This window comes from Salvia miltiorrhiza, chromosome 3 (assembly GCF_028751815.1).
Source record: "Salvia miltiorrhiza cultivar Shanhuang (shh) chromosome 3, IMPLAD_Smil_shh, whole genome shotgun sequence".
In the NCBI taxonomy this organism is placed as follows: Eukaryota; Viridiplantae; Streptophyta; class Magnoliopsida; order Lamiales; family Lamiaceae; genus Salvia; species Salvia miltiorrhiza.
In genome coordinates this window covers 62,423,999-62,440,026 of record NC_080389.1, presented here as the reverse complement: position 1 = coordinate 62,440,026, position 16,028 = coordinate 62,423,999, and the positions used below count along the sequence as shown (strand labels likewise).

At 32.6% G+C, this 16,028-nt stretch overlaps 2 protein-coding genes across 2 annotated transcripts in view; one reads left to right on the top strand and one right to left on the bottom strand.

Moving 5' to 3' along the window:
* The window catches only part of LOC131015234 (probable glycosyltransferase At3g07620), a 1,181,237-nt gene that overhangs the window by 269,442 nt on the left and 895,767 nt on the right, over positions 1 to 16,028 (bottom strand). The gene's annotated exons all lie outside the window — the stretch shown is intronic.
* LOC131015259 (sulfite exporter TauE/SafE family protein 3) lies at positions 10,038 to 14,037 on the top strand. The gene is made up of 12 exons (XM_057943573.1): positions 10,038 to 10,676; positions 11,392 to 11,551; positions 11,767 to 11,967; positions 12,048 to 12,112; positions 12,224 to 12,251; positions 12,358 to 12,434; positions 12,508 to 12,594; positions 12,690 to 12,740; positions 12,824 to 13,045; positions 13,148 to 13,241; positions 13,377 to 13,517; positions 13,602 to 14,037. The coding sequence occupies exons 1-12, from the start codon at positions 10,455 to 10,457 to the stop codon at positions 13,685 to 13,687; spliced, it is 1,434 nt and encodes a 477-aa protein (XP_057799556.1). The 5' UTR covers positions 10,038 to 10,454; the 3' UTR covers positions 13,688 to 14,037.

Below are 16,028 nucleotides of genomic sequence, written 5' to 3'. Positions count from 1 at the left end.
AATTTCATATTGAAACTAATGGGTTTTTTTATGATCTCAACAAAATTAATAATTTAATTGCTAAAAGTTGTTGAGATTAATATAATTTAAAATGTATTACTAATTTAATTTAATTTAATTAATTATATAAATAATTTACATAAAACATTATTTTATATAATTATCATAAGAATAACATAAAATATATAAATTACAAAAAATATGTACCCGTTAGTCTTAATTAATACAATAATCAAATCATGCACATTTTAACTAAAAACTGTAGTGAAACTGAAAAATATAATGGCAAACATAAGCTTAGGTATTTTTGTTATTTTTTTATTTTAAATTAATTCTTTATGAAATTAATAGACGAGCAATCCATCCAAATTTAATATGAAACTTAATCAATACTCCCTCCGTCCCGTTAATAATGGCACGTTTTCCTTTTTGGGTTGTCCCGCTATTGATGGCACATTTCCTATTTTGGAAAAAATAAGAGAGTGATTAATGTTAATTAAAATCCTATCAAACCATAATCTTAATTAGCATATCATACCCTAATCTTTTCTCCCCCACCTAATTTTTCACTTCTCGATTCCCCACAGTCAGGCTCATCCCTCATCCTCTCTCTACTTCTCATTTCCCATCCGTCGTCCCTCCACCACCACCAACATCGCCGCTTCCAGTTCGCAGCCTCCGTCCTCCTCTTTCCTCCACTGGTTCGTTTACCTCCACCCTCTCATTTTCTCCACTGGTGTGCCGCCTACGCGCTCCCGTCTCTGTCGCCCTCACAGAGCAGAGAGAGAAATAGAGAGCAGGACGGAAAGGGGTTTCAGGCGTGGCGATAGGTGCGGCGGCATCTCTCCACCTCCGCCAGATCTATGGCTCCTCCACTTCTGCCAGATCTGCGGCGTCTCCTTCACTTCCGTCAAATCTTTAGTTGGTCCTGGGTTTTCTTAATTTTATTCGTTTAGCTTTTGATTCAAGTTCAGAGACCTGACTCCTGAGAACAAATCATCGGTGGAAAGAAATCCTGATTGAGATGATTATGCTTGAAATATGAATTTTGTGGATGTCTGCTTCATCGTTTAAAATAAATTGCTTAAAGAAACTTTTTTGCACAAGGAAATTGTCAGATCTTCATCACATTTCTGTTTTTTGGGGTGGAGGGTGACGAAGAGGTGAAGGGACGACGGCGGCGCCACCGGCCTCGCCGGTGATGAAAGCGCCGGCGACAGCAACATCATAATATTGGATGGATGAGATTTTCTTTTGTTAATAATATTTAAAATTAATTAATCATAACATTAAAGATGTGGGACATACACTTTATCTCCTAATATATCTCTCCTTAATACCCGTGTCGAAAAGAAACGAGCCATTAATATCGGGACGGAGGGAGTATAACAAAAGGAATAAAAAAAAATAAAGGTCGTATTGAAACACTCTAGTGATAAAGTGGACATTTCCGGGGTCAAATGTGACAAATTCGAATTTTATTAACGTTCCTATATATCTGAATTAAAAATATATTTAAAATAGCGACTATTAATTAGTTCTCATAATCTAAATAAAAAAATATTTGTGAGCACTAGATTGATACCTTTCAACCATTCAAACCTAAAAATTGATATTTTCAAGCATTTAATCCTAAAAAAAAAAAAATGATTCAATTGGTTTTAAAGGTGTCTAATCTAGAAACACATATGTTTTAATTAAAGTATATCATTATACAATCTTAAAAGTCAGTTGTATACCACCTAATCTACCAAAACCAATCAATCATAACTTGGTAAGATTCACTAAAGTTGATACGTTTGTGTAAATAATAATATTTAATTTACTTTGTAAAAATATTTAGTAGTCATGTTTCATTGTAATTGTCTTCTCTTTTATGTCATTGGTTTAGGTATTTCTTGTTAGAAACCATTAAACGTCCTTTCATTCTACTCCCTCAGTCTCATGAAACATGACCCATTTCTTTTCGGCACATAAATTAAGAAATTGATATTTTGTGTGTTAAGTGTGATAGGTGAAAAAATAAAAAGGGGAATAATGGGTAAATTTTTTTGTCATTTTTAGAAACGGGTCAAGCTTCGTGAGACAAACTAAAAAGAAAATTGGCTCATGCTTCGTAGGACGAAGGGAGTAATAATTTTCTTGAAACTTATAAATTTCTTCTCAAAATAAGTTTGACTAGCTAGTCAACGTTTCATTGAAAAAAAAAATCTTTTCGATAATATTGTTGGCGAAACTAGTGTACTGAATAAGTGTGTTGGTCTACCGTTAGAATGGTTAATATATGAGGTCAAAAATTTGAGATTTGAATCCGTATTGAAGTAATCTTGAAATTTAATATTGCAATTATATAATTGAAATTCTACTAGTAAAAAAAATAACGGAGGCAATCAAATGATCAAAATGTCTCGTAATTTTTTTTACTAGTAGTATTTTCCATTATTCATATTCATGGCACAAGCAATAATCAATTTTCCATTATTTTATTGAATTGCTCATATTCATTGTACTTATCAGCAAAATATTTTATCTTTCATTATTTTTGAACTACTCTGAAGTCTGAGTTGGCCATCTGACTGTAACTTGAATCTCACTTTATAAATATTTAATTTTCCTAATTTATGTCTGCCAATTGGATCTTATTACTTAAATTATAAGCTTATTCGCCTTGACTAAATTGGTAATTCTATGAATCCGACTTTTTTAAACAAAACTCCACCTAATGTATATGTTAGGTATACACAATTGCCTACTTGTTTAATTTCGACTTTATTTTTCATGTTTCAATACATAATACTCCCTCCGTCCACGAAATGAGTACTCATTTGTGGACGGCACGGGTTTTAAGAAATGTATTGAGTGTAGTGTGAATAGAATAGAGGTCCCACCTTTTTTAGTGTATTAATTAAAGTGTTGTGTGGGGTACACTTGCCATAAAGGGAAATGGGTACTCATTTCGTGGACGGACGAAAATGGAAATATGGGTACTCATTTCGTGGACGGAGGGAGTAATGGATATATTGCTCACCACCCATGAATACCTTGTCTGGACACCATTGACATGTAATGCACATTGATATTACGTCCCATGAAATTTGAGCAATTTCTTTTCGATATGAACTATATGGAGTTAGTTGTGTGTTAAGTGTGAGATATGAAAAAGTGACAAAATGAATAAAGAGAAGGAAAAAAATTATTGATTTGCCTGGACAATTCAAAAAGAAATATTGCTCAAGCTTTATGGGACGGAGGGAATACTTTTATAATACATCTACAATTGTTATTAGGTTGATCAAATTTACATATTACATAAAAATAAAAGTTTGATTTATTTCTTTGGGTTAATAGCTGAAAAATACACGAACTTTCACCGAATTTGCATATTGCACATGACCTTCAAAAATAGCCCCAGAATACATCACCTTTTAATTTAATCGTAAATTGCACCCGCGTTGACTAACACCTTGATCGGTGGTGGCGTGGCTGTCGGATTTTGTTGACGTGGACGATTTTCCGATGTAGTAAAATGACGTCGTTTTGTCAAGCTCTTTTAAATTAAAAAAAAATCAAAAAATCATTTTGTTCCAGTTTTTCCAGATCCAGTCGCGTCGTCTGCCTCAGCCAATCTCTATTCTCCACCGTCTCCAGGCAGCGCGTGGTCCGTCGACCACCGCGCACCGCCTCTTCACCCACCCCTCTCATCACTCTAGCGCCACCTTCTTCCCCAGCCCAGCCGTGAAAGGCGCGGCCTTGATTTCCGACGCCAAGCAACTCCACCGCCACTACTGCTCCACCGCCATTCACCACCACCCTCCGCCTTGATTTCACGAACATCATCAGACCTGCCAGGAACAATTGTAACTTAGCTTCTGCTACGATTTCATCATTTGTGAATTTTGCTTTCGATTCTGCATCGTATTCCTTTACAACCAACGGCGTTACAAGATCGGATTTTTCGACTGTAGACGCCATTGTTTTTTTCTCTCTCTCTCTCAATTTCTCTCCCTCCCTACTACCTCGGTTTGACACTCTTTAGTGTAGTGGGCAAGCAATAAAATCAGATTCGAGGTGGGCTAGGGATGAGGAGGGAGGGCGGGGAGAGGATGATGGCTGTGAATCGCGCCGCCTAGGGTTTCATTCAGGCTGCGAATCACGCCACCTAGGGGAGACGATGGAGCAATTGAGGGAAATCTTCTTTGGGCTGTGTGGAGTCCGCTGGGGAAGGGTGCGGAGGAGCCGGATCTGGAGGCGCTGCTGTCGGAGGGGTTCCTGGAGAGGTGGCGTTGCCGGCAGAGATGGCGCTGCCTGGAGAGGTGGCGCTGCCATGATTACTTGGAGAAGATGAACCATATTACTTTGTTTAATTAATTAATCAGGCTTTGTGTAATTAAAATCACCTTTTAATTTAATTTATGGGCAAAACGACGTCGTTTTGCCCACGTGGCTTGCCAGCGTGTAAAAAAAGCCACGAGTAATGCCATGTCATCGCCGGTCAAACTTAAGAGCTGTCGGAATTTTCGCCGTGTGCAATTTACAACTAAATTAAAAGGTGATGTATTCTGGGGCTATTTTTGAATGTCATGTGCAATATGCAAATTCGGTGATAGTTCGTGTATTTTTCGGCTATTAACCCTATTTCTTTTTCCCTTGGTGATGAATACAAGAACACATCGAGACTTTGATTATTATGTAATTCATAAGATTGATTACCTAATAGTTATTGAGATACAAGAATAAATTTGCTTCATCTGCACTCTTTTGTAGTAGACAAGTATTCTTTGTTCAAGGCTTGAGATCTCGAGTTTGAATCCATTGTCATGCGGTATTTAATTTTTATTTATTTATTTATGTAATTTATCTGAAAAATAATAATATTAATATACGCATAATGTGTAATGGTAAGAATAAAAAAATATAACACAAAAATATAATAAAATATGTTATATGTCAAAATGGGTACTCCCTCAAAAAAAATGTAAAATGGGTACTAATCAATGCTTGAATGAACTTATAAATGACACAATAAGGAATCTTTACTAACGTCAAATTTCCCTAAGTTTCTATCAATCGAGTAATTTTCCAATGATAATAAACAAAGCGACAAATCGAATAATTAGTGACATAGACATCAAAATAAGCGACTTTGATTACAATTTTAAATTAATCACCTACTATTATCCACGCCACCTGTTATGCTTATCTATTTCTATAAATTTGCTAAATACTTTGCATACGAAATTTGTCGTGTTACTCTGAAATATTCTTTAAATTATATGAATTTGAACTATATATTACGAACTCATGAAAAATAAACATATCGTATTTTATACCATATTAAATAAAAAACAATTCACATGAATGAATCTAGTCCAATACTATTATAAAATTCCACCTGTCACAACAAATTGTGTGAAATTGAAATTCGAGATAGAAAGTTTGAAATGAATTACTAATGCATAGTAGAACCAAAAAGGACAAAAAAAAAGTGCAAAAATCAAATATCATACATAGAAATAAATAGGAATATGTATATTGGGTGTTACTATTAAGCAACACTTTCATCAATGTTAAAAAGAAGAAGAAGAAGAAGAATAATTAAAATTCATATACTCCTATTATTTTAGTTTACTTCTCTTCGCTTAATTATATAATCGACTAACATGAAAATAATGTTATTTTACCTTCTCATTTTAACTTTTTTTTTTGTTTGGTATATTTGAAATGCCGTTATTTATTTAAAAATAATCCTCCTATGAAATAACGACATTTACTAACTTCTATTTTTATTTTATTTTTTTATTATTTGTCGGATTTATCGAAATTGTCAAAAATTATCTTCAATTCTTACGTTACTATTGAAGATAAATCGTTGAAGGAGAGGCTGAAATTGTATAGAGAGGATGAAAATTATACAATTGCCAAAAAATAGAGTTTTAGCTAGAGAGAAATAAGAAACAAATAAATATTATTATAGTATTTTATATAATATATTACTTTTCTAATATATATATATATATAATATTAAAAAAATATAAAAACGATGGAACCCTTGTCAACATTTATTTCCTATGTCAGTCCTTAACAAACATATACTATAATATAGTATATCAGTTCTTTTTATGATAATAAAATATTAATGAAATAGACAATCACGTGATAATTTATGATACTTCCATCTTCATTTGTGATTTGTTTGCACATATATGATGTTGGCTTTAATTTGAGACGTAAAAACGATGTTGTGCTTATCATGTTTTGATAGGGAATCTTTTTCTTATTTTTATTTTATTATAAGATACTTTTGGTTCATCTAAACACATTTGACTGGCTTAATTGTTATGACAATTCAAAATTATGACCCAAAAGTATGTCAATCGAGACCAAATGCTATACATTTTTAGAAATAAATTTCGTGTGGTAAATGGTGTTTTAATTTTATTTTATTTTTATTTTATATTTTATTTAGTGAAATTGAAGGTGTTTGGTATATTAATTCAATCAGTGTGGGAGATGGGTCTACGTGTACGTAGATATAGATACTAGTGTCGGTTTGATAATTGATTTTTTAACGACGTTTGCACGAACTTTTGTTTATTTTTGTAATTTTAATATGATGTTTAAAATATTAAATAATATGACAATCTTTTTATTTAATTTCCTGCAAAATTAACACTTTAAAATTTTTATACTTATAAGAAAGTGCTAACAATACATATATCGACCTCAATATTTTTAATTCGATAACAATACATCTAATACGTCAATCACTCGATGACTTGCATAGATTGAGGATGTTAATGTTCGGATGAGATCCAATTTGTGTGTGTTATCATGTCTCGCTATTATATTTACTATTTTAATACAAATATTAATTATAATATTATGAATTATAACTAACTTTTATTTCAAAAAATGGGGGAAAAAACATATATACCCAATTTTAGATTCATCATCCCTAATAATGAATTATTAATTAATAAAGTAAAATTAAATTATGAAGAGTGAGTATATACCATATTCGAATGAAATAAATCTTAATTAATAATTACAAAATTAACTTACAATGTACAAAATTGAAAATAACCAAAAAATGAAAGTGAAACAGTAAGTATACATCGCACTTGATGCACTTAATCTCAAGTGGTTAACGTTGCAACAAACTGAAAAGTGGTGATATTATTCCTATATCGTGTTAAATTACAAAATTAATAAAAGTGCACATATTAATTGGAAATTAATCCTGAAATTTAATCATATATAAAATAATAAAAACACCAAACTCATGTGAGGGGCAAATTCGGGAAATCACTTTCGAACATTTAATAGCCAATGCATATAGTCTTTGTTCCTTAATGAAGCAATCAATTATGTAACATGGCACCACAGAAATGATAATTATTTTGTTTGGATAAACAAATGACATCACGTCATCTATTTTGTGTATATATTTATATAAATAAAATTATTTTGCTAAATAAATTTGCACGTATGAAAATTAATAGCAATACAAATTAAATATAATGTTATAAAAAAACAATAGTATGCTGTAATATATATGTTAAAGATGGGGTCACATGTTAGAAATTTTCACAACACAAAATCCGCCAGATCTGCTTCAAATTCAAATATGAATTCAATAATATATTTATACTTTATTTGTATTTAAATAATTTACATGTAAGACGATCTCATACAAGACCTTATCCATTAGAAAGACGAATAGAGCGACTCATGCGCTCGATCGTTAGTTTTATTATTTATATGAAAGACGAATATTCGTCTTGGTTTCAGAATATTGTACGATCCAAGATAAACTAATATATAAATTTACTTTTCCTATAATATTATATATATATATATATATATTATTATATTATATTATATTATATTATATTATATTATATTCAGCATCTTGTAATATATATTTTCTATTGTAGTATTATTAATAAAGAAGTGGAGGGATCCCATCTAAGATTCCATCTAATAATCACTCCAAATCAAACCATCGGCATCGCCTTTATGAGATCACGTCAGTTGCATATTAAATAGTGTAATTAAAGTTTTCTTAGTATTGTTTAAAAATTAAATATTTCAAAGGTACCCACTCTTCAGTGATTAAGTGACCTTTTTAAATAACAATAATATAATATGGAGTAATAATTAACAATTGATGGGCATGCATAATATACTCACATGCATGTACAGATTAGCCTATTACAATTTCATTTATTTATTCAATAAAATATATCGCTTTAAGATCGACAATTGTTCCATCTTTGAATGAATGTTCCATTGATGCCAATTATTTAATTAATTAATTATTATTTTATTAAAATTGAGAATAAATGACATAATTTAAATAATATTGATAAATTTTTACGTTGGCAAGATAAGTTGAATTTGAAAGACAAAAAAAATTGATATTAATGCTTTGAAGAGGAAAACTCTCGCGTATAGAGCAAATGATAATATATTCGAGTTTAAATATAATAAAAAAATATAAATACACTATTAAATATGAATTAAATTTAATATACTATAGGATTTTTGAAAACCGACTTTTTTTACTATAAAAGTCAAATCAATTTTAATTAAAAAATTATATAGTCTCATACAATATTTGGAAATTCGATAACATATGCAAAAAACCAAATTCTTCTCGAGAAAAAAAAAAGTGATACCTAGCCATTATGGGCATGACAAATTAAGTGCATACATTTATTTATTTATTTATTTTTTGAGGGAAGCATGCATTTTATGTTTAGTACATAGCGTTTCCGTGAAATTGTAACTATTGTGACCGACAAAACATAGATTGCATTTGCACCATACACATATGGCATGAAAAATATATTTATATTTATATAAATAAATTGATATAAATTCAATTATCATATTTATAAACATAATAAGAAATAATTTCAATTTAATATATTTGAGTTGAATATTGAAAACAATAAAAAATAAGGAAGAATTCACATTTATAAAAATGGATATTATGAAAAGGCAAATAATAATAATAATAATAATAATAAATAATTAAAAATATATTTATTAGAAAAAAAATGAGAGATGAGAGAGATTTTTTTAAAAATTTAATCTTTAAATAAAGATAAATTTTACATTTTAAATCAAATATTTAGATAAAGTATATCAAATTATAGTTCTTATAATGTTTTTAAATTTGATATACATATTAAATATTTTAATTAGTCAAATTTCATAATTTTAGAAGTAAATAAAACAAAATTAAATAAAAAGAATAATTTATAAATAAACCTTTAATTTTTTTATAACTATAAAATTGTCACTCAAATTTAAAATTAATTTAAAATTTAAAATTATTTTTTTAGTTTATTGCATGTTACTTTTTTTTTAAAAGTTGATAATACATTACTAAGTCAAAAAAGTTGGCTATGAATTATGCTTAAAAGAAATTATCGGGACCTACATCACTACATGGTTCATGCATTAGACAAATCAATGAGCTCATTATCAAACTATATCATTCGAAAAAAGGGTTGGTCGGATAGTATGCTGCCAGATATACATTTGTTCGCAAAAATATATACTTATGTAATAGTATAAATTTTCATAAATAAAAATAACACTCATCGTGAATAAATATAATATTTTATAAATATTATATTTCATTATAACAATAATTATCATTTATTACGATAATGATTACTTGACCAAATAGTTAAAAATATAAGTATTAATGAGTGAAAAGAAATAAAAATAAAAATTTTTATAAATAAAAATAAATATTATTGTGAAAAAATGTAAACTATCAAACCGATCGCATACTATGTGAAAGTATGCGACTCAGGTGTACCCAATAATTTGCGTTGGAAAAATGTAAAAAAAAAAATTGGGAGGTGTCGTGATATATGCGTGAAAACGGAAAGAAAGAAAATACGGCTGTGTGGGATTAGGGCCAGCGCGCGACGTGGCAAATACTAGACATGGGCCCCACGCAGTATCCCACACAGGTTATCGAAACGGCGTCGTTTTATGCTCCAATGTACCAGCTTGTCCGATTCTCATTTTCTCCCTTCACTTTTATTCTATTTATGATCACCATCTCTTCCACTCCACATGCCTCTCTCTCTCTCTCTCTCTCTCTCTCTCTCAATCTCTCTCTCTCTAACCACTCCTCCTCTCCATCCCACTTGCACCCACACGCAAAAGCAATGCCTCTCTAAATCGATTTCTCGTTTTTATTTATTCTCTCCCATCTCCATTTCACAATTTATTCCTGCGGGAAACACTCTCTCCCCAAAATTCTCTCTCTATGTGTTAGAAAAGCCCAGATTATCCGGGAAAGCGGAGGCCCTTTTGAGCTCAGTGCGCAAAGATACCGAAAGGTTGAGCTTTTCCGTTTGAATATTCCGATAAAAAGTTGGGATTTAAAAAAAAAAAGAAGAAGAAAGATTTTATTTAATATTCGAATGGCGGGAAATCTCGAAAAATGGAAGGCGTTTGCACCCTTTTTCACGGTTGTGTGGAGCTTTTTGATGGCTGCGATATTTGTCTCTGCTGAGAGGAACTTAAAGCAAGAGACCCTCTCTCGAAATGCGGCCGCGGATTCGTCTCGTGATTCGGATTTGTTATCGGCCGTTGCGAATTTCTTGTGGCAGGAAGACAAATCCGGCTACCAGCACGTTTGGCCGGTGAGTTTTGAGATGATTTTGGTTTTGATTCAATCTGGAAAATTTCTGCTGCTCGTGATTATTTTAGACGCTGTTTTTGTTTGGTTTGTATTAATTTTGATCTCTCTCTCTCCTGGTAGATTTGATTAGGAAGTTTTTACTTAATTGCTATTAATGGATGAGTATGGGTGCTGAGCTGACATTATTGATGTTGTTGAAATTGTTAGATTTTGTAACTAATGATGGATGTGTAGCTGGAATTATTTGCTGAGTGGGGGGGGGGGGGGGTGGGGGGGGGGTTGGGGGATAGGGTTAGGTGATTTGTCATTTTAACTGTAAATGTTAGTTGCCACTTGTATCTATCAATGGAGTTGATGTGATGCTTCAAAGCATGGATGGGGAAGTTTTCATGCTGTTGTACATCAAGAATATTCATATTGAGAATATGTTGTGGGACGATTTTCATTCATGCTTGATGTAAATTGAGAGGAAGAATGTGAGATCAAGAATGCTATGCCGGGGTCCCCTACATCACATTTAACAAAGTGTCTTGGACTTCACATGTTGTGAGAGAGTAGTTGTGATCATCTTAAATCGTACCGAGTGATGTAGGTGTTGTCGTACATGTTCAGTACCCGCTCCCCCTTTCTGATGTCAAAGAAATGGAAGTAGTTTATATTGGTTTTTTTGGTATCAGTGGTCACTGATGTTGTTATTCCTGGCCTTTGATCGACAGGATCTGGAATTCAACTGGCAGATCGTTGTTGGCAGCGTGATTGGATTCCTTGGTGCGGCCTTTGGGAGTGTGGGTGGTGTCGGTGGTGGTGGCATATTCGTACCCATGCTTACTCTAATCATTGGGTTCGATGCAAAATCAGCAACCGCAATCTCAAAATGTGAGCGAAACGTGTTTGGCTCATAGCCAACAAATTCGTTTGGCTTTTGTGTTATTAGGCGCCTTTTCTTGGTTGTTAATCCCTTGCTTTCCTTGGAAAACACTCGTTTGACATTTTGTGGATTCTTTTTGCTTTATTATTAAGTTTGGTTTTCGTTTGCAAGTATTTATTTGTGATTGCTAAGGCAATGATAAGTGGCTTTCTTGATTCGGCAGGTATGATCATGGGGGCTGCCGCCTCAACTGTTTACTACAACCTTAAGCTCAAACATCCCACCATCGACATGCCCATTATTGATTATGATTTGGCTGTTCTCATCCAACCGATGCTCATGCTAGGGATTAGTATTGGAGTTGCTTTCAATGTCGTATTTGCTGACTGGATGGTTACTGTGCTTCTAATAATTCTCTTTATAGGTAATTGTTGGCATATTGTGATTTATTTATTTGAATGCTTTCTCCTATTGTATTGATTGAACTTCATATGATGGTTACAGGTACATCAACTAAGGCCTTCTTTAAGGGACTAGAAACATGGAAGAAAGAAACGATCATGAAAAAGGTAAGCAAATTGCCTGCTTCATATAATAACGTGATCACATCAAATAGCGTGGCGCCTTAAGAGTTGATTCTTTAATCTTCTTGCTACTTATAAATTTGTTTATTGCTGCAGGAGGCTGTAAGGCGATCGGAGACAAATGGTGCGTTTATTCTGAGCATTTTTTTTTCTCGTTTCCTTGAAGAATCGACTTCCTTGTTTTGTCCTTACTTTTTCTTAGAATTGAAGCACTTGTTCTCTTGTGTCAGGCAATGGCCAAGAAGCAGATTACAAGCTTCTTCCAGCTGGGCCCAGCGCTGAGGCCAAACCCTTCGAAGAACCATCGGTAAGAAGCAATTATGGACTAGGTTTTGATCTTATAGAGACGAACTTCCACGTGATACGTGCCATAATTTCAGGTCGGAATCATTGAAAATGTATGTTGGAAGGAATGCGGGCTTCTTTTTTTCGTGTGGTTCGCGTTTCTTGCCCTCCAGATCATCAAGGTTTACTTTCCTTCGATATTCTAGAGTACTTATTGGAGTCTCCTTAAAATTCATAATAGTATGTGAAACCTAACGGTTTCCATTGATTGAAACAGACGAATACACAAACTTGCTCGGCAATATATTGGGTGGTGAACTTAATGCAGGTGCGGATTATTTTGTTTAAACTTCGTAGTGATCTTATCGTGATGGAAACACATATCTTTACGCATCTATTCTTTTTATGCAGGTTCCTGTAGCTTTAGGTGTGTCGGGTTATCAAGGGTTTTGCCTGTACAAGGGCTACCGGAAACTTGGTTCCAAGGGAGATGATGGTACTAACATCAAAATTCACCAACTCGCCATTTATGGCCTTTTTGGCGTCCTTGCTGGTCTAGTCGGGGGCCTTCTAGGTCTTGGAGGTGGATTCATCATGGGTCCTCTGTTTCTTGAACTTGGCATTCCTCCTCAGGTGAGTCCCGATTCTTCGTTGTCGCCTAGTTTCCCGTATCTTGTTATAGATTAGGTAGAGAAAACTGCATGATCTATAGTGATTTACTGAACTTGTGGTCAGGTTTCAAGTGCCACCGCGACCTTCGCCATGATGTTCTCCTCGTCTATGTCTGTCGTTGAATACTACCTTCTAAAGCGATTCCCCGTTCCTTACGGTTAGTGCCGATGTTTATATTGCGTCGATAAGAAATGAAACCATCAACCTCGGAGAGGGGAAATGGGAAACCATTATTGATCCTCATTTGTTAAAAAGAAACAAAAGTAGCAACTTAATTTACGCTTGTTGGCAGCTCTCTACTTCATCGCTGTTGCAACTGTGGCCGCCTTGATCGGCCAGCACGTCGTGAGAAGGCTGATCGTCGTGCTCGGGAGGGCTTCCATCATCATCTTCATTCTCGCATCAACAATCTTCATCAGCGCGATATCGTTAGGTAAAGTCTCGCTCGCTCGCATCTCCCATTGACCGCATTCTTGATTTCTCGTCTAACATTCTCGGCTCGTGCTCTGTCGAACAGGCGGAGTAGGCATCTCGAACATGATCTGGAAGATCCACCGGAACGAGTACATGGGCTTCGAGAACCTCTGCAAGTACGACGCGTGATGCGGGCCGGGCCCCTCTAGACGGTCTTGGCGACGACGATCGTCGATCGCCCTCGGATGGAAGAAGAGAAAGGTGGGGTTCTTCTCAACTTAAGACATAGATTCTTTTGTTGTATCATCCATTTAGATTTGAATTGCAATCAATTTTTCATGTGTAAGAAGAATGTGTTGATTATGGTGGAGCATGTGTTTGTGGTCCAGATTAAATATTTAGGACACAATTGTCGCAAATTCAGTTTTTTGTCTTATTTTCTGCTGTGATGTACTCGAATTGTAATGGAATAGTTCATAGTTTTTTTTTTTTTTGAAAAAAAAAAATCCAAGGGAAATGGTTCATTTATTGCTTCAAAAGGTTCATGTGACTATGTTTTATCTTAGTTATACAAAAATATTTAGTTGAATGTAACATGTGATGCAATGCAAGCACAAGTTATTATGATATATAATAGGGTTCTTGATGCCCGAATATACGAACTTTGGATGTATTCTGATTTTTGATAGGTGTAAATAAATACGGTATGTAATTTTTTCACAATTAAAATTTTCGTCTAAATTAAATTTGACATAGCAAAATTGAATTCGACAATGACTTTGACGTGGTATCATTTAAATCAAAACGATGTGCTTTTATTTTTTGCATTGTTAGGTTAGCTTTTGGCGAGTCACCATCACCCTTTAATTAGCCGAAATTGTGACTCGAACTATATAGATTAAAAACATAAATAAATTTAAATTATATTTTTAAATTTTATAAATTTGAACTAAAAAATCATTGTATAATAATAATAATAATAATAATAATAATAATAATAATAATAATAATAATAATAATAATTCCACTGATATACTTTGGACACCCACCACCAAGCATGTAACCTTTTCTTTTCTTTAAATAAAAAATAGACTTCAATGTCTAAAAGTTATTTTAAAATGGGGTAGGGAGTCACGCAATAATTCCATCAATTATAATACACTTCTAGAATCTCGAAGGTGCTTAACTATTTATTGATTTTTTTAATGGTAATAAATATAACTTTGTCGCAAAGACTACTTGTTAAAGAAAAGATGAAACTCAAATTTAAACATCAAAATTATGCATTTAAAAGTAAATGAAACTAGTGATTTACATGCAAAAAATCGTCACTATCAATAATTTATGGAGTTGAAATCCAAGTGAAAGATGTGGTTACACCAATATTTAAATAGTTGATATAAAACGAAATGATAATTGCACATTATCACATTAGTCATTATCATGCTACAAGTACAACATGCCATGCCACTAAAAAAAAACATTCTAAAAAAAATTTAAAAAAATGCAATATTCATGCTATAAGCCTATATTCGATATTCAAATTTGAATGATAGGCACGTATGGATTATATACGGTATATATAAAAGTTAATGTCACATCAATATAGCGTGGTTATTTATTTGTGAAAAATTCACTTTTAACTTTTTCTTGTGGGGAAGATATAGAGATAATTACATTTGAAAATAACGGGACCCTCTTCTTTCTTTTTCATATTTATTACCCCTATATAATTATATTTGTTGCTTTGTTTTACAGCAAGAGAAAAAACAATTTCAAAAACGAATCGATTTGGAGTTATTCGAAATTACACCCCGTGATAAAACTTTGTTCACTAGTAAATTCTGTTAAAGCCACGTTTTTTCAGCTCATATTTTACTCATTTAATAATAATAATAATAAAGAAATTAAAATTCATAATGTGAGACACTGAATTACTTTATAAAAAAAAATGGTATTCGGTAATTCACTTGTACAACTTGCATGATCAAAAAAGTATAGTAAAACTCGAACTCATATTTCGGTTCAAAACTTGTCCACTTCACCAATTAGTTCATTTGATGAAACAAATTCACCTATAACATCTTTATAGGAAAATACATTGATTAGTTTGATATTTATTTTTCTATTGATTTTAGTCTAATAAATCATTAATACGTTATTCAATCAATATAGAATTAGATTTTGGTTGATTTTAGCGTAAACATGATTTATAACAATGAAAAACACATTTCGCAATCAGAGATAACACACGATTGTCAATTCGGACGAAACGGCACCATTTTGCGCGATTGGCCATAGATTTTAGTAAATCGTGTATATTCTCCAGTTAGAAAATTGTGCTTTCTGACACAGAAAATCACCTACGTCGTTCGCTTGATTGACCGTTTCACCCACGTCAGATTTTGGGATACCATATCAATTTTAATTTGAACATAATTTAAATCGTGGTAAAATTACTAGAGTTATAAAATTGGTATATTTTTTTAAACAATTTCAAAAGTTTATAGGAAGAATCAAAATTGCCAAA

Bases quoted from the DNA above. Each gene is read 5' to 3' on its own strand.
- LOC131015259 (XM_057943573.1), top strand. From the start codon at position 10,455: ATGGCGGGAAATCTCGAAAAATGGAAGGCGTTTGCACCCTTTTTCACG. The intron at 11,552-11,766 runs GTGAGCGAAACG...TTGATTCGGCAG, and splicing joins AGCAACCGCAATCTCAAAAT to GTATGATCATGGGGGCTGCC. The intron at 11,968-12,047 runs GTAATTGTTGGC...TGATGGTTACAG, and splicing joins TCTAATAATTCTCTTTATAG to GTACATCAACTAAGGCCTTC.